Source organism: Desmodus rotundus, chromosome 1 (genome assembly GCF_022682495.2).
Source record: "Desmodus rotundus isolate HL8 chromosome 1, HLdesRot8A.1, whole genome shotgun sequence".
Taxonomy (NCBI): domain Eukaryota; kingdom Metazoa; phylum Chordata; class Mammalia; order Chiroptera; family Phyllostomidae; genus Desmodus; species Desmodus rotundus.
Genome location: NC_071387.1, coordinates 89305665 through 89325147, shown reverse-complemented (window position 1 = coordinate 89325147; position 19483 = coordinate 89305665). Strand labels below are relative to the sequence as shown.

Sequence of the window (19483 nt, the reverse complement as noted above, 5' to 3'; positions counted from 1 at the left end):
GGCAGAGGTTGGGGGGGTGGGTTCACCTGGGGTGGGGTGGAAGGATGGGTAGAAAAGGCATACAACTGTAACTGAATAACAATAAAAAATTAAAAAAAAGAAATAAAAACTTTCACTAAAAAAAAAAAGTTCTCCTGTCAATAATTTTTCTCTACTTTTTAACAGTTTCAGTAAACCACCTTACTGCATACTCAATGAATTTCAAAGTTTGGGACTTTGAGCAGAATGCTTAGTAATTAAATAAAGCAAACAAGATAAAGGTATTTATGGCATATCTAACCATTATTATAGTCCATGTGTAATATCCTTAAAGTTCTTGTTTAAATGCTTGTTTTCATTTTTTGGATATATACGCAGGAATGGAGTTGCTTACCTATTCTATGTTTAGCTTTTTGAGGAACCACTAAACTTTTCCACAGCAGATACAACAATTTATATTCCCACTGGCAATATATGAGGGTAAAAATTTCTCCATATGCTCACCAAACCTTTAATACTTTCCATATTTTATTTTAGCATCCAAGTGTACATAAAGTGATATCTCGTTTTTTAGTGAATACACTTGACATGTAACATTGGGTAAGTTTAAACTATAAGTGTGTTATTTGGATACATTTGTATATTGGAATGATTGCTGATGTAGCAATATTTATCACACTATTTTCCCTGGTGTGATTCCATCCTGCATGTCTGTTCTATGGAACAAAAGTTGTTTACCTTTGTCCACCTTCTCTCCCATCTAAGTGCGTGCTACCAACCCATGGAAGATTTGATGGACATGGATATAAGCCCTCTGAGGGCCCAGAACTATATTTTTGGTTGTGAACTCAAAGCTGACAAAGACGATCACTTTAAAGTGGATAATGATGAAAATGAGTACCAATTATCTTTATGAATGGTCATTTTACAGGCTGGTGCAAAGGATGTATTGTACATTGTTGAAGTAGAGGCAATGAATTATGCAGGCAAGCCAATTAAAGTAACACTGGAAACTCTGAAAATGTCTGTACAGCCAATAGTTTCCCTTGGTGGCTTTGAAATAAAATCATCTATGGTATGACAGTTGAAGTGTGGTTCAGGGCCTGTGCATATTAGTAGACAGCACTTAGTAGCTGTGGAGGAAGATGATGACGAGGAGGGTGTGAAACTCCTAAGCATGTCTGGGAAGCATTCTCCCCCTGAAAGTAGTAGCAAGATTCCTTAGAAAAAGGTAAAACTTGCTGCTGATGAAGAAAATGATGATGATTCTGAGGATGAAAAAGCTGAAGAAAAAGCTCCAGTAAAGAAATCTATATGAGATACTCCATCCCAAAGTGCACAAAAATAAAACCAGAATGGAAAAGACTCAAAACCATCAACACCAAGATCAAAAGGTCAAGAATCATTCAAAAAATAGGAAAAATCTAAAACACCAAAAGTACCTAATTCTGTAGAAGATATTAGAGCAAAAGTGCAAACAGGCACAGAAAAAGTGGTACACTTCCCAAAGTGAAAGCCAAGTTCATTAATTATATGAAGAATTTCCCTGTATGACTGACCAGAAGGTTATTCAAGATCTCTGGCAGTGGAGGAATTCTCTTTAAGAAAATAGTTTAAACAGTTTGTTAAAATTTTCCATCTTATTTCATTTGTGTAACAGTTGATATCTGGCTGTGCTTTTTATAATGCAGAGTGAGAACTGTCCCTTCCATGTCTGATAAATCTTGTCCAGGTCCCATTGCCAATAATATGTTGTCCAAATGCCTGTTTAGTTTTTATTTCTATTTATTTTAAAAATATTTTATTGATTATGCCATTACAGTTTTCCCAATTTTCCCCCTTTATCCCTCCTCTGCCCTGCATTCCCAACCCTTTTGCAATCCCCACCCACCTCATTCATGTCCATAGGATGTACATATAAGTTCTTTGATTTCTCTGTTTCCTATACCATTCTTAACCTCTCCCTGTCTATTTTATGCCTACCAATTATGCTTGTTATTCCCTGTACCTTCCCCCCATTCTTTCCCTCCGCCTCCCCACTGAACACCCAAATGTGATATCCATTTCTCTGATTCTGTTCTGTTCTAGTTGTTTGCTTAGTTTTTGTTTTCTTTGTTTTTCATTTTATTTTTTTAAGGTTAAGTTGTTGATAGTTGTGAGTTTGCTGTCATTTTAATGTTCATAGTTTTTTTTTATTGCTGTTCAATTACAGTTGTCTGGATTTTCTCCCCTTGCCCCACCACACCCCAGACAAACCCACCTCCCTCCCCCGTCTCCACCCTCCCCCTTGATTTGTCCATGTGTCCTTTACAGTATTTCCTGAAAACCCCTCTACCCACTGACCCCTCCCCACTCCCATCTGGTTACTATTAGATGGCTCTTAACTTCAAAGTCTCTGGTTATATCTTGTTTGCTTTTTTATTTTGTTGATTAGGTTCCAGTCAAAGGTAAGATCATATGGTATTTGTCCCTCACTGCCTGGCTTATTTCACTTAGCATAATGCTCTCCAGTTCCATCCATGACATTGCAAAGTGTATGACTTCCTTCTTTCTCTCCGCTGCGTAGAATTCCATTGTGTAAATGTACCATAGTTTTTGGATCCACTCATTTGCTGATGGGCACTTAGGTTGCTTCCAGTACTTGGCTATTGTAAATTGTGCTACTATGAACATTGGGGTGCACAGGTTCTTTTGGATTGGTGTTTCAGGGTTCTTAGGGTATAATCCCAGCAGCGGAATTGCTGGGTCAAAGGGCACTTCCATTTTTAGTTTTCTAAGGAAACTACTGTTTTCCACAGTGGCCTCACCAGTCTGCATTCCCACCAGCAGTGCACTAGGGTTCCCTTTTCTCCACATCCTCTCCACATAGTGGTTTTAATTTGCATCTCTATGATGGCTAGTGATGCTGAGCATCTTTTCATATGTTTCTGGGCCCTCTGTATGTCTTCCTTGGAGAATTGTCTGTTCAAGTCCTTTGCCCACTTTTTAATTGGGTTGTTTGTCTTCCTGGAGTGGAGTCGTGTGAGTTCTTTATATATTTTGGAGATCAGGCCCTTGTCTGAGGTATCATTGGCAAATATGTTTTCCTATACTGTTGGTTCTCTTTGTAATTTGGTGCTGTTTTCTTTAGCCATGCAGAAGCTTTTTCTTTTGATGAGGTCCCATTTGTTTATTCTTTCCTTCATGTTCCTTGCTTTAGGGGACATGTCTGTGAGGATGTTGCTGCGTGGAATGTCTGAGATTTTCCTGCCAATGTTTTCCTATAGGACTTTTATGGTGTTATGACTTATATTTAAGTGTTTTACCCACCTTGAATTTATTGTTGTGTATCGTGTACGTTGGTGATCGAGTTTCATTTTTTTGCATATAGTTGTCCAGATCTACCAACACCATTTGTTGAAGAAGCTATTTTTGCTTCATTTTATGCTCCTGTCTCCTTTGTCAAATATTAATTGACCGTAAAGACTTGGGTTTATTTCTGGGTTCTCTCTTCTGTTCCATTGGTCTATGTGCCTGTTTTTATGCCAGTACCAGGCTGTTTTGATCACAGTGGCCTTGTAATACAGTTTCATGTCAGGTATTGTGATCCCTCCTGCTTTGTTCTTCTTTCTCAAAATTGCTGGAGCTATTTGGAGTCATTTACTGTTCCATAGAAATTTCTGAAATGTTTGTTCTCTATCGGTGGAATATGTCACTGGTACTTTAATAGGTATTGCATTGAATCTATAAATTGCTTTGGGTAGTATGGCCATTTTGATGATGTTAATTCTTCCAATCCATGAGCATGGTACATGCTTCCATTTGTTTGTGTCTTCCTTAATTTCTTTCTTCAGTGTTGTGTAGTCTTCTGAGAACAGGTCTTTTACCTCCTTGGTTAGGTTTACTCCTAGGTACTTTATTTTTCTTGTTGCTATGCCAATTGGGATATTTTTCCTGATTTCTGTTTCTGCTATTTCATTGTTGGTATACAGGAATGCCTTTGATTTCTGAGTATTGACTTTGTATCCACCTGTTTTGCCAAATTCATTTATCAGGTCAAGTCGTTTTTTGGTGGAGTCTATAGGATTTTCCATGTACACAATCATGTCATCTGCAAACAATTACAGTTTCATTTCCTCATTTCCAATTTGGATGCTTTTTATTTCTTTTTCTTGTCTGATTCATGTGGCTATGACTTCTAATACTATGTTGAATAGGAGTGGTGAGAGAGGGCATCCTTGTCTTCTTTCTGATCTTAGTGGGAAAACTAAGTTTTTGTCCATTGAGTATGATGTTGACTGTAGGTCTCTCATATATGGTCTTTATTATGTTGAGTAGTGCTCCCTCTATTCCCACTTTGCTGAGGGTTTTTATCAGAAATGGGTGCTGTACCTTATCAAATGCTTTTTCCGCATCTATTGATATGATCATGTGATTTTTGTCTTTGCAGTTATTGATGTGATGTATTATGTTTATTGATTTGCGAATATTGTACCATCCTTGCATCCCTGGGATGAATCCCACTTGATCATGATGTATGATCTTTTTAATGTGTCACTGGATGTGGTTTGCCAATATTTTGTTGAGGATTTTATGCTAAAAATATGTTCATCAGTGATATTGTCCTGAAGTTTTCTTTCCTTGTTATGTCTTTATCTGGCTTTAGGATTGGGATTATGTTGGCTTCATAAAATGAGTTTGGGAGTCTTCCAACTTCTTGAATTTTTAAAAATAACCTGTGGAGGGTCTGGATTAGCTCTCCCTTAAATGCTCTGTAGAATTCTCCTGTGAAACTGTCTGGTCTAGGGCTGTTGTGTGTCAGAAGCTTTTTGATTACTGTTTCAATTTCATCAGGTGTTATTGGTCTGTTCAGGCTTTCTACTTCTACTTCACTGAGTTTTGGAAGGTTATATTTTTCTAGAAATTTATCCATTTCATCTAGATTTTCACATTTCTTGGCATATAGTTCTTTGTAGTAATTTCTCACAATCCTTTGTATTTCTGTGGTATCAGTTATAGTCTGTCCTCTTTCAATTCTGATTGTTTATTTGGGTCCTCTCTCTTTTTTTCTTGATGAGCCCGCTTAAGGGCTTGTCCATTTTGTTTATCTTTTCAAAGAACCCGCTCCTGGATTCACTGATCCCTACAATTGTGCTTTTAGACTCTATGTCATTTAATTTTGCTCTGATCGTGGTTATTTCCTTCCTTGCACTTTCTCTGGGTTGTCTTTTTTGTTGTTTCTTGAGTTCTTGTAGGTGTACGGTTAGGGTGTTTATTTGAGATGTTTCTATTCTTTTTAGGTAGGCCTGTATCACTATGAACATCCTTCTCAGGACTGCCTTTGCTGTGTCCCATAGGGTTTGGATTGTTGTGAGTTCATTTTCATGTGTTTCCAGATACTTTTTTATTTATTCCCTAACCTCATTCTTCACTCATTCATTGTTTAATAGCATGGTATTCAATCTGCATGTTTTTGAGTGTTTTGGGGTCTTTTCTTTGAGGTTTGTTTCTAGTTTCAGTCCCTTTTGGTCACAGAAAAATCTTGGTATAATTTCAATTTTCTTGAACTTGTTGAGGCGTCTTTTGTGTCCTATCATGTGGTCTGTCTTTGAAAATGTTGAACCAAGATGGCGACGTAGGTAGACACATTGCGCCTCCTCACACAACCAGAACTGATGGAAAATCGAACCGCAAAGAAGTCCGAAACCAAGGAAATAAAAAATAAACATTCATCCAGACTGGTAAGAGGGGAAGAGATGGGCACCGCCGTGGAGAAGACTCGCGTGGCCGTGGCGGGACTGAGACTGGTGGAGTGTGGGAAGAATGGGGCAGGCAGTCTGACCACTAGCACACCCTGTGGCCCTACATTTGTGCACAGAGAAACCGGAAAAACGGCGGAGAGTGAAGCCGACCACGACGTAACCCAGGGCTCCAGCGCGGGGAAATAAATCCTCAAACCTATCATTGAAAGCCCCCGTGGGGGTTGTGGCGGCAGCAGGAGAGGCTCCCAGCCTCACAGGAGAGGTTGTTGGAGAGACCCACAGGGGCCTAGGTGTGTACAAGCCCACCCACTCGGGAACCAGCACCAGAGGGGCCCAGTTTGATTGTGGGTAGCAGAGGGAGTGGCGAAGTCTGGTGGAGAGTGGAGTGGGCGCCATTGCTCCCTCTCGGCCCCTCTCCCATGTACAGCATCACAGCGCAGCGACCAGCGTTACCCCGCTCTGGTGAACACCTAAGGCTCCGCCCCCTAAAGTAACAGACATGCCAAGACAAAAAAAAAAAATGGCCCAAATGACAGAACACTTCAAAGCTCCAGAAAAAATACAACTAAATGAGGAAGAGATAGCCACCCTATCAGATGCACAGTTCAAAACACTGGTTATTAAGACGCTCACAGAATTGGTTGAATTTATTCAAAAACTAGATGAAAAAAAGAAGCCTATGCTAAGAGAAACAAAGGAAAATGTACAGGGAACCAATAGTGAGGCCAAGGAAACTGGGACTCAGATCAATGGTGTGGACCAGAAGGAAGAAAGAAACATCCAACCAGAAAAGAATGAAGAAACAAGAATTCAGAAAAATGAGGAGAGGCTTAGGAACCTCCAGGAGATCTTTAAACGTTCCAACATCCGAATTATAGGGGTGTCAGAAGAAGAGGAAGAACAAAAAATTGAAAACTTATTTGAACAAATAATGAAGGAGAACTTCCCCAGTCTGGCAAAGGAAATAGACTTCCAGGAAGTCCAGGAAGCTCAGAGAGTCCCAAAGAAGCTGGACCCAAGGAGGAACACACCAAGGCACATCATAATTACATTACCTAAGATTAAAGAGAAGGAGAGAATCTTAGAAGCAGCAAGGGAAAAGGACACAGTTACCTACAAAGGAGTGCCCATAAGACTGTCAGCTGATTTCTCAAAAGAGACCTTACAGGCAAGAAGGGGCTGGAAAGAACTATTCCAAGTCATGAAAGGTAAGGGCCTACATCCAAGATTGCTCTATCTAGCCAAGCTATCATTTAGAATGGAAGGGCAGATAAAGTGCTCCTCAGATAAGGTCAAGTTAAAGGAGTTCATCATCACCAAGCCCTTATTATATGAAATGTTAAAGGGACTTACCTAAGAAAAAGAAGATAAAAAATATGAACAGTAAAAATGACAACAAACTCACAGTTATTAACAACCACACCTAAAACAAAAAGAAAAGCAAACTAAGCCAACAACTAGATCAGGAACAGAACCACAGAAATGGAGATCACATGGAGGTTTATCAACAGGGGAGTGGGAGGAAGAGAGTGGGGGGAAAGGTACAGAGAATAAGTAGCATAGATGATAGGTGGAAAATAGATAGGGGGAGGGTAAGAATAGTGTAGGAAATGTAGAAGCCAAAGAACTTATAACTATGACCCATGGACATGAACTATAGGGGGGAATGTGGGAGGGCGGGTGTGGGCAGGATGGAGTGGAGTGAGGGGGGGGAATGGGACAACTGTAATAGCATAGTCAATAAATCTATTTAAAAATTAAAAAAAAAGAAAATGTTCCTTGTGCATGTGAAGAAAATGTGTATTTTGTTTCTTTGGTACGAAAGGCTCTATATATATCAGTTAAGTCCATTTTATCTAGGGAGTTGTTGAATGCCACAATATCTTTGTTGATATTTTGTTTGGCAGATCTGTCCATCTTTGACAGTGGGGTGTTAAAATTCCCTACTATAATTGTGTTGCTGTCAATATCATTGCTGAAGTCCTCCAAGATTTTTTTATTTATTTGGGTGCTCCTATGTTGGGAGCATATATATTTACAATGTTTGTGTCTTGGTGATTCTTCCTTTGAGTATTATGAAGTGACCTTCTGGGTCTCTCTTTATGGCCCTTCTTTGGAAGTCTATTTTGTCTGATATGAGTATTGCTACCCCTGCTTTTTTTTCCTGTCCGTTTGCTTGGAAAATTTGTTTCCAGCCCTTCACTTTCAGTCTGTGTAAGTCTTTTGTCCTGAGATGGGTTTCTTGTAGGCAGCATATGTGTGGGTCATGTTTTCTTATCCATTCAGCTGTTCTATGTCTTTTGATTGGAGCATTTAATCCATTTACATTTAAGGTTATTATCGATAGGTAGTTATTCATTGCCATTATTTCCTACCTGTGTTCCTCTGTCTTTCTCTTTTCCTTCCTTTCCTTAAAGCAGTCCCTTTAGCATCTCTTGCAGAGCTGGTTTGGTGGAGCTGTATTCTTTTAGACTTCTTTTGTCTGGGAAGCTCCTTATTTGGCCTTCTATCTTGATCGAGAGCCTTGCTGGGTAAAGTAGCCTTGGTTGCAGGCCTCTGGTTCTCATTACTTGGAATATTTTTTGCCATTCTCTCCTGGCTTGGAGCATTTCCATTGAGAAGTCAGTTGCTAACCTTATTGGGACTCCTTTTTATGTTTTTTCCTGTCTCTCCCTTGCTGCCTTTGAGATTCTTTCTTTGCCTTGGAATTTTGCCATTTTAATTATGACGTGTCTTTAAGTGGGCCTCTTTGGGTTCCTCTTGATTAGGATTCTCTGTGATTTTTGGATTTTTGTGACTTTTTCTTTCATCAGATAGGGAAGTTTTCCATCATTACTTTTTCAAACAGATTTTCTATCCCTCGCTCTTCTTCTTCTCCTTCTGGTATCCCTATTATATGGATATTATTTCATTTCATGTTGTCCTGTATTTCCCTTAACCCCTCTTCATTCTTTCTGAGCCTCTTTTCCTTTTCTTGCCAATTCTCGGTGTTTTTTTCTACCTTGTTCAGTTTGCTGATCCTATCCTCTGCTTCACTGAGCCTGCTTTTGATTCCTTTTCCTGTGTTCTTCATTTCAGAAATTGTATTCTTTATCTCTTCTTGGCCCTTGTTGATAGTTTCTATTTCCTTTTTCATGATGATATAGTTTGCAGTTGGTTGATTGTAGTTTCCCTGTAGTTTTTGGTAATTCTCTGTGAGCTCATTAAGCTTCCTTATAACCAATGCTTTGAACTCAATATCTGATAGTTGACTTGCCTCTTTTTCATTTAGCATTGTTTCTGAGACTTCCTCCTTTCCTTTCATTTGAGGATTGTTTCTTTGCCTTCCCATTATTTTTGAGACCCTTCCTGTTAGCCTCTGCTTCTTAAGTTGCTCTGTTCTGTCTCCTTGGATTTATGGTGTGAACTTCTGTGGTAGAATACCTGTGAGATTCAGTGGTACAGTCTCCTTGATCTTCCTATTTTACTTATCTTGAGCTGTGGTTTATGTTGGCTCTGGGTATGTCTTTGGTTTTTGGTTCTTTTTGGGTCTTTCTTTGGTGGGTCTTTCCCACCAGCTGGTTATCTGAGGGTCAGTCTGTCCCCCACCTCTTGCTTTCTGTTGTGTAAGTGTAGGCAGTTTGTGTTGGTGCTTGTTCCATGTGTACAAGGTGTTGAGGCTTTTCTCTTGCTCTTGTTTAGTTGTTTGTTCTTAGTAATTTCTTCACTATTTAATTGTATTTCCAGATAGGTCCTGGGTTGAGTTAGTGTGACTTCCACTCCCTCCTTCACCTTCTGTTCTTAGCTGTTGGTGTTGCCTTTGTTGGTGGGTTTCTTGTTCCAGGAGGTATCCCGGTGTTCACGGCTTGTACCTACTCTTTTTTCTGGTAGGTTGTAGGGGGAAGGCAAAATGGTTTAAGAGAGAAGGAGTGTATTATATGATATTTAAAGTACCAGCCCTTAGAGAAGAGATAGGAGATCCTTTGGATATATATAGTGTTAACCATGATATTTCACCCAAATAACCATTTTTTGGAAAGGGTGGAAAGAAGATAAGATTCTTGTTGTGGGGAGGAAGGACTGTGAGTTGGATCTAGAAAGCTGTGAGCTTGTGGGTGGTCAGATTATGAGGTAAAGTGAGAGTAAAGTGTAGAAAATAGGTGTAATGTGTGAAAGAATAGAGTTAACCACACCAGGAATAAAGTTCAGGAAACAGTGAAGTGGGATGAGATCTGAGAGAAGTTCTGTGTAGTATTTACACATGTATGGAACAGCTATTATTTACAATAGTAATGGAGCAACAATCATATGACAGAATCTATGTGATCTGAATAACTAGAATAGGGAGTATAGGTCCTAGAGTAGTGTGCTAATGGAACCCAAGTGAAGTGAGAGACAGTTAATTAACAATACACTGTGAAAGAGAGAACAAGGGGAAACCAGTCAAACAATGTAAATTAACAAGTCAAGTGAAGAAGACTAAACAGAAAGAAGAGAGATGCAAAAATATTAATAAAATGAGTGATGTAAAGGTAATGAAAAAAATGATAGTACAATTATACAATATCTTGCAAGTTCTCGGGAGTAACAAAGTGAAATTTGTTTCACTGTCTCAGCTGTTGGGACGCCCCCTCTTTGGGTCCAAATTTGGTATTTTCAGAGTTCCAGGTTTTATTGTCTCACTTGTAGCAATTTTAAAAAAAGAAAGATGGAAGGAAGAAGAAATACAAAGGGAGAGAAAGAAGCAATAGAACAAGAAAGCAGGAAAGAGAGGAAGAAGGAGTTAAAAGAAAGAAAAAAAATAATAGAGAATTACTTAAAAAACAAAACAAAACAAAAAAACAAGCCTGCTGGCCAAAGCAGTTTTGCTGCTCTTTTTTGGCTGTAGTCAACTCAGGCAGCCTAGTCCAGCTCTTCTCCGTCCGGAGTAGCACTTGAGCAGCCTCTGGTTCAGATCTCCAGTGGCCCCTGGACCCACAAGTTCAGGCATTCACCGTCTTCCAGGCCATGGGTGTGCGCGCATGGGGCCTTCCTTGATTCGCACTCTCCCCTGTGCCTTTGTTCTCACGTCTCTCTGAGTTGCATGCTCCCTGGTCGCTGCCTGTGGTCTCTGGTGTGCACTGTCCCCCAGGTGCTTAGGATTTGGGCTCCATATCCTCCACAGCCCCGTAGGAGCGCCAGGCAGTCTGGTGGAGAAGAGACTGGAGCTGCTGCTGCAGGAGAGTCCCCTCAAATGCCTCCAAGGGTCTTTTTCTTTTGGGGAAAATCCTCCTGCTCAATCATGCTGCTCCATACTAGGAAGGGCCTGTCCTCTCGCACAGCCCACCTCTCCTGCTTGACCAGGGACTGTCTGCGTCAGGGCCCAACACCGCCCAACTCTCAATTCTCCCCAGCTGCTGCCCAAGGTCTTTGGTCTTCAGTGTGTTTACCACACTTCGTCCTTACTCCCCTCCCTTGACCTCAAGCAACCAGGTCTTTCTCTGTGCTCGAGCCCTGTTCCGCAGGGGAGGGAGCCGTTAGGTCGGCTCTCTCCCAGTAGTCTTGTGGCAGGCCCTGTGGAGGGGGGCTTGGGGATGCAAGTTGCCTTCGTCCCTGCACTGGTCCCAGGGACCTTTTTGTCTTGAAGCAGTCCCCTTACCGTCTGTTTTTTCAGTGTCCTCTATATTTTTGGGTCTCCTATCTTCAAAAACACTGGGGTACTGTTGGCTGTTCACTTTATTCCTCAGTAGATCGGCTAGGTGTTTCACCTGTGTGCAGGGGGAAGTGGACCCTGCTCCCACCTATCTCGCCGCCATCTTTCTAAATCCCTAATGTTCATAGTTCTTGGTCTTCTTCTATTTCTTAGATAAGATCCTTTAACATCTCATATAATAATAGCTTGGTGATGACGAACTCCTTTAACTTGACCTTATCTGGGGAGCACTTCATCTGCCCTTCCATTCTAAATGATAGTTTTGCTGGATAGAGTCCTTGCCTTTCTTGGGTGTAAGTCCTTGCCCTTCATGACTTTGAATACTTCTTTCCAGTCTCTTCTTGCCTGTAAGGTTTCTTTGAGAAATCAGCTGATAGTTTTATGGGCACTTCTTTGTAGGTAACTCTCTCCTTTCCTCTTGATGCTTTTAAGACTCTCTCTTTATCTTTAATCTTGGATAACTTAATGATGGTGTTCCTTACTGTGTTCCTCTTTGGGTCCAACTCCTTTGGGACTCTCTGGGCTTCCTGAGCTTCCTGGACTTCCTGGAAGTCTATTGCCTTCACCAGATTGTAGAAGTTTTCTTTCATTATTTGTTCAAGTAAGTTTTCAACTTCTTGCTCTTGTTCTGGCACCCCTATGATTCAGATATTGGAACGTTTAAAACTGTCCCAGAGGTTCCTATACCTCTTGTAATTTTTTTTTGAATTCTTGTTTCTTCATTCTGTTCCAGTTGGATGTTTATTTCTTCCTTTTGTTCCAAATTGTTGATTTGAGTCCTGGTTTCCTTCCTGTTACTGTTGGTTCCTAAATATTTTGTTTTATTCCACTTCGGTAGCCTTCATTTGTTTCTTCATTTTGTGACCAAGCTCCATCAGTTCTGTAAGCATTTTGATTACCAGGCTTTTGAACTCTGCATCAGATAGGTTGGCTATCTCCTCATCGCTTAACTCTTTCTCTAGAGCTTTGATCTGTTCTTTCATTCGGGCCATATTTCTTTGTCTTGGTGCACCTGTTATGTTGTTAGGGGGCGGAACCTTAGGTATTCACCAGGGCTGGGAAACCCTCTGTACTGTGTTGTGTCTGTGTCTGTGGGGAAGGGGTCAGAGAGGGAACAATGAAGCTAGCTTGCTCAGCTCTAGCTCCACTTTCCACTGAACTCTCATGTGAGAATGGGATTTTCTCCCACTGTGACAACTCCTGCTGTAGTTTACAGCTAGTTTCGAGTCTTAGTTTCCCGTTCAGCCAGCCCTACCTCACTGGTGCAGTCCACTGCCTAACTGCGGGTCCTTTTAGCCAGCCCTGCGCACTCAGCCACCTCCTTGCTGTGGGTCTCCTCTGCCTGCCTGGCTGCCCGACTCCTTCCTACCAGTCTGGTTGAATGTTTCCTTAATTGCTCCATTGTTGGACTTCCATGCAGTTTGATTTTCTGGCACTTCTGGTTGTTTATTGTTTTTAAATTGGTTGTTATCCTCCTTTTGGTTGTGCAAGGAAGTGAAGGGTTTCTACCTATGCCTCCATCTTGGCCAGAAGTCCTGTTTAGATTTTAGATGAGATCAGGTGCATTCAGGGTGGTATGGCCGTAGATTCTGTTTAGTTTTTAAAGGTGGATATCCACCTTTTGTTTGGTTTTAGGTATGTATGGAATATTATGATAGGACATAGTAGTTATGGTGGTCAGACAAATGGAAATGATGGGGAGACAAAAATATCCATATGAAATAAACAGCACTTATTTACTTATTTTTATTATTATTTTTTTATTGTTGTTCAAGTACAGTTGTTTCCATTTTCACCCCACCTTGGTCTCCACCCCCTCATACCCCCACCTCCAACCCTCAAACCTACCTGCTTTGGTTTTGTCTATGTGTCCTTTACACATGTCCCTTGATGGACCTTCCCCTATTTCCCACCATTATTCCTCTCCCTCCTCCCTTCTGATTACTGTGAGTTTGTTCTTTATTTCAATATTTTGGGTTATATTTTCTTTGCTGGAAGCATCCTAAGTGCCCACCGGTAAATGAGTGGATAGAAAAAACCTATGTTACATTTACACAATGGAATACTATGCAGCAGAAAGAAAGAAGGAGCTCCTATCCTTTGTGACAGCACAGATGGAGCTGGAGATCATTATGCTAAGTGAAATAAGCAGGTGGTAGAAGACAAATACAGTATGATCTCACCTATAAGTGGAACATAATCAACAAAACAAATGAGCAAGCAAAATAGCACCAGAGACATTGAAATAAAGAACAAACTGACAGGTACCAGAGATGAAGAGGGAGAGGAATAATAGGGAAAGGTCCATCAAGGAACACGTATAAAGGACACATGGACACAAATGAAAGGGGTAGGTTTGAGGGTGGGAGGTGGGGATGGGTGGGGCAGGGGGCCATGGTGGGGTGAAAATGAAGACAACTGTATTTGAACAACAATGAAAAAAATGTTATAAAAAACCTGAACCCTCCTTACACTGTTGGTGGGAATGGAGACTGGTGCAGCCACTCTGTAAAACTGTATAGAGTTATCCCCCCAAATTAAAAATGTATGGGAGTTCCACCCAAGATGGAGGCATAGGTAGAAACCCTTCACTTTCTCACACAACCAAAAGGAGGATAACAACAAATCTAAAATCAATAAACAACCAGAAGTGCCAGATAATCAAACTGCATGGAACTCTGACAACCAAGGAACTAAAGAAAAAATCAACCAGAACAACCAGACCAATAAGGCAGCGGACCATGCTGGCCAGCTCAGGAAAACCGAGGCAAGGGGCCAGACTGGTAGGGTGGGGTTGGCTGTGGGGAGGCAGCAGGCTGCAAGGCAGGGGTGGACTTAAGGGGAAACTGAGACTCAGAGTTGACTGTGGACTATGGCTGTTGCCAGGGTGGGAGAAACTCCCAGTCTCCCAAGAGAGGCTGGTGGAAAGTGTGCTAGAGACTGGCAGGAAAGCTGCAATGTTACCTCTCTGGCTCCTCCCCAACAAGCAGTGCTGCAGCACAGCAAGGAGTGTTGCCCTGCCCTGGTGAATACATAAGGCCCTGCTCCCTTAAACTTAGCAGGTTCACCAAGACAAAGAAATATGGTCCAAATGAAAGAACAGAGCAAAACCTCAAGGAAGAGAAATAAGCAATGAGGAGATAGCCAACCTATCTGATGGAGAATTTAAAGCCCTGGTAATCAATATGCTCACACATCTGATTGAGCTTGGTCAAAAAATGAAAACACAAATGAAAGATACCCAAAATGAAATAAAGCAAAATACTCAGGGAACCAACAGAGACAGGAAGGGAACCAGGACTCAAAGCAACGATTTGGAACAAAAGGGAAAAATAAACATCCAACCAGAACAGAATGAAGAAATAAGAATTTAAAAAAGTGAAGAGAGGCTTACAAACCTCTGGGACAACCTGAAATGTTCCAATATCCAAATCATAGGGGTGCCAGAAGGAGAAAGGAATTGAAAACTTATTTGAACAAATAATGAAGGGAAACCTCCCCAATCTGGTGAAGGCAATAGTCTTCCAGGAAGTCCAGGAAGCCCAGAGAGTCCCAAAGAAGTTGGACCCACAGAGGAACACACCAAGCCACATCATAATTAAGTTACCCAAGATTAAAGGTAAAGAGAGAATCCTAAAAGCATCAAGAGGAAAGGAGAGAGTTACCTACAAAGGAGTGACTATTGCAAATTTCTTTTTCAGAAATCAGCAGAAATATCAGCTGATTTCTCAAAAGAAACTTTGCTGGCAAGAAGGGGCCGGAAAGAAATATTTGAAGTCATGAAAGGGAAGGACCTACATCCAAGATTACTCTATTCTGCAAAGCTTTCATTTAGAATGGAAGGGCAGATAAAGTGCTCCTCAGATATGGTCAAGTTAAAGGAGTTCATCATCACCAAGCCATTATTATATGAAATGTTAAAGGGACTTATCTAAGAAAAAAGGTAAAAAACTATGAACAGTAAAATGACAACAAACTCACAACTGTCAACAATTGAACCGAAAAGAAAAGAAAACAATGAAAACAAAAACTAAGGAAACAACCAGAACAGGAACAGAATCAGATAAATGTACACTACATGGAGGGATTTCAGTGGGGAGGAGGAAGGGAGGAATAGGGAGCAAAAGGTACAGGGAAGAAGAAGCATAATTAGTAGGAATAAAATAGACGGGGAGAGATAAAAAATGGTATAGGAAACAGAGAACTCAAAGAATTATGTACAACCCATGTACATGAACTAATGGGGGGGTGCAATGCTGGAGGGTTGGTGTGGCTGGGTGGAGGGGTGATAAAGGGGGAATATTGGGAAAACTGTAATAGCATAATCAATAAAAATACTTAAAAATAAAAATGCAATTACAAAAAAATTAAAAAATATTTATCACATGACATCATTACAATGCAATATTATTGTCTATATTCCTTGTCCAGTCAAGCATTGCTTAATGACAGGAATGTATAAGTTGTGAGAAATGTGTCATTAGGCAATTTTGTCATTGTGTGAACATCACAGATTGCACATACCTAGATGGTGTACCCTGCTACATACCAATACTACATGGTAGAGCTTATTGCTTCTAGACTACAAACTAGTACAGCATGTAACTACGAATACTGTATGTAACTGTAACATAATGATACACCTCTTCAGGGTCCTTGTACTAAATGGAGATTGGAGTACCAGAAGTTGCTTCAGGTGAGTCAGGGAGCAAGCAATGAGTGAATGTGAAGGCCTAGCATATTACTGTACACTATTTTAAACTTTATACATATTGTACACTAGTATGCTAAATTTATAAAGAACACTTCATTTATTTAATAGTAAATTAACCATAGCTTACTGTAACATTTTTAATTTAAGTTAAATAAGCCAGGCAGTGAAAGATAAATACCATATGATCTCACCTATAAGTGGAACCTAATTAACGAAGCAAACAAGCAAGCAAAATGGAACCAGAGACATGGAAATAAGAACAAACTGACAGTAACCAGAGGGGAGGGGGAAGGAGATAATGGGAGAAAGAAGGGGAAGGGTCATCAAGGAATATGTATAAAGGACCCATGGAGAAAGACAAGGGGAAGAGGATTGAATGTGGGAGGTGGGGGTGGGTAGGCCAGGGGAGAGTAATGGAGGGAAATGGGGACAACTGTAATTGAATAACAATAGAAAAAGAACTTTAAGAATATATAATTTATTTAACCCTAATAATTACATTTTATCCTGCAGTGATTTAGTGAAATAAAATTACATTTCTCTTTCTGTCACTGCATATAATTTATTTGATTCTACAACAAATTACACACACACATTAAATAGGCTTATCCATTTTTACAATCAGTCTAATATATGAAATCACTCTAAATATGGAAAATGTAATAGCTAGCTTGAAGGGTATTATGAAGATTCAAAATAACATATATAAATGCAGACAACTATAACTGAACAACAATAAAATAGTTTAAAAATTGAAAAAAAATAAATGAAATACTGAATAAAAAAATAACATATATGTAAGGTATTTTCAAATAGTAGGTGAGTGACTACTAGTAATTCATTCTAAGTCTGGTGGTGACTTTATGGCATTTATCTTGTTTTTTGTTTTGAAGGTTCATTCCCCCCCCCCCACACCTGTGAAAATAACTTTGGTACAGACAAGCACTCAAAATCGCAAGGCCCTCCATTGGAGGAATGACAGGCTTCTCTTATCTTCCACAATCTAAGCTTAAATGTGGAAGTCTAGTTAAGAACCTGAGAAGCCCCAGATACTCACATTTTTTACTGCAGTTCACATAGATGTTTTGAAATCCTTGGGCACACATTTTTTTTACTTCATAGTCCTCAAAGAATTTGCTGATACTCATTGCAAAGTTGTAACTGGGAAGCATCATTAACACATTATCTATGAAGGTTTTGGTGGAGTCAGGAATTTCATTGCCTGTGATTTTTTGGTGGTGAAGACACAATACAATATAGAGATGGTATAGAATAGAAATGTACACTTGAAACCTATATAACCTTATTAACCAATGTTATCCCAATTAATTTAATTTGAAATTAAAAGAAGGGAAAGGGTCATCAAAGAACATGTAATAAAGGACCCATGGACAAAACCAAAGGGGGTAGGATTGAGGGTGGGAGATGGGGGTGGATGGGGTTGTGGAAAGTGGTGGTGGGAAAATGGAGACAACTGTATTCAAACATTAATTAAAATGACAACAAAAAAATAAAGGATGATTAGCTTCAATTATAATAAAGTAATGAACCTCTCACAATAACAAACTTCCCCAGGATGATTAACCATTCATCAGAGAATTACCAATCTAGCTGATGATCCTTGAGAACACACTCATTATTAAGTAACTAAGCTTCTTTACCTTGACAGCTTTTAGCATAGATTTGTCAATTGCAGAGATCAAGAGAAGGGCACTTACCATAGAGGAAGCTTGCAGGGCTTGAAGTTGCTCTGGGTGAGTCAGTGAGTGAGTGGTGAATAAATGTGAAGACCTGGGACAATACTATACACTACTGAAGATTTAATAAACACTGTCCCACAAGTTCTCTCCCTGCTTCCTTTCAAAATGTTCAGATATAAAACATGAAAGCTGTCAATGCTGCTCTATGAATAAGTTGTAGGCTGAATTGATTGGAAATATTGAGAAGGAACTGACTGGCATAGGTCATAATAATAGTAATAGTTAGAAGGGAGTGAAAGGGAGCCTGATCAGTAAGCATATGAAATAAAGATGGAAAGAGAGAAACTGGGATTCTAATAGCAATGTAGTTTTGACTCTTGCATGTTGGAGCAGTGATCAGATTAAGGAATTTTGTGGTAGTCATAAAGAGGGATTTAACATGGAGAGGGTAGAGAACTAAGGATTCAATATTTTGACTTTGGAAATTTGTTTTTGGTTCCATTGTTCTATCTGGCATAAAGGGTTCTCTCTGGCATTGAATTAATCGAAGAAATAAAACTTATATATACTCTAGATTGCAACCTGAAAATATTTCCAAAGTAGAGGGACAGACTGGCTCCACACTACCACAGAAAGCTTTTACAAAAGTGGCAGTGTCACTTAATACTTGTTGAGGTAGTTCTTGTGGACATGTGTCCTTGTACAAAATGTTATGTCCTCAACAAAGAATTTATAATAATGTTCTCTGAAGACCATCATGCTAGATCTGGGAGGCTTGCAGCACCCTCTGAATATGTAGCATTGGGCGAAAAGGCTCCTCTGTGCTGCAAAAAGTCAGTGGCTGATTATAATATCATTTGTGCACTCAAAATTGAGGTGCTGTGAGTGAGAGGAAATCTATTGCTAAGACCGACAGATATTGTCTCATCAGAGAAAAATTTTTTTTCCTAAGCCACATATCCTTCCATTTCTTACAGCATATTAAGCTTGATTATAATCTTGTGGGCCACTGTTATATATGTGGTCTGTTGTTGACCAAAACATTATGTGGCACAAGATTGTAATATGGCAGAACACTGGTAGAATCTATAGCTAGTATAAAAGTGATTGACAATAACATCGATTCAGGAAATGGGCATGAATGCATAACTCCTGCTTGGCTTTTAGCCTACTATACAGGGGCTCAAGTCTTCCTCACAGGGCATAATACCACTTCTTGGAGAGAAGTGCAAAAGAATAAAAACCTGTGCATGGTCCACATGTTGTTTCCTTTTGTGTCAGGCCAACACATAAAGTCAGGGAGTGAGCCTGGAAACATTTTTTGGTAGATTTCTTCCACTTCAGGCAGAGCTCAATCGATTAACATAGTTCTAAGTTTATGTTTATACAGAAGTTCAACCAAAGAATGTTCTAAAAGCAAATCCTATTTGTGCTAATCACCAGCAGCCAGACTCTCTTTAATTGTATAATCTGAGAAGGAAGATGTGGAGAACTTACTCCTAGAATTCTGTTAAAGTCAGATCTCAAATAAGGGAAAAGGATTTAATGTTGACTATATTCGTTGCATATCATATTTTCTTGTTTCCTTCTGAAAAAAATCTCATTAGGAGGGTCAAGATGATGTGCTGCATTGAATTAGGCATAAGTCACCCCACAGGACCTCAACACTCACCTATCT

At 39.9% G+C, this 19483-nt stretch overlaps 1 protein-coding gene and 1 pseudogene across 1 annotated transcript in view; one reads left to right on the top strand and one right to left on the bottom strand.

Annotated features, from left to right (window-relative positions):
- LOC112304812 (phospholipid-transporting ATPase ABCA3-like) overlaps positions 1-19483 on the bottom strand; it is a 328364-nt gene that overhangs the window by 66095 nt on the left and 242786 nt on the right. The window contains exon 24 of the mRNA XM_053925911.1: positions 17163-17327. Coding sequence (XP_053781886.1) covers positions 17163-17327 — 165 coding nt within the window. The remainder of the gene's footprint in view (positions 1-17162; positions 17328-19483) is intronic.
- LOC112304814 (nucleophosmin-like) lies at positions 761-1583 on the top strand (annotated as a pseudogene).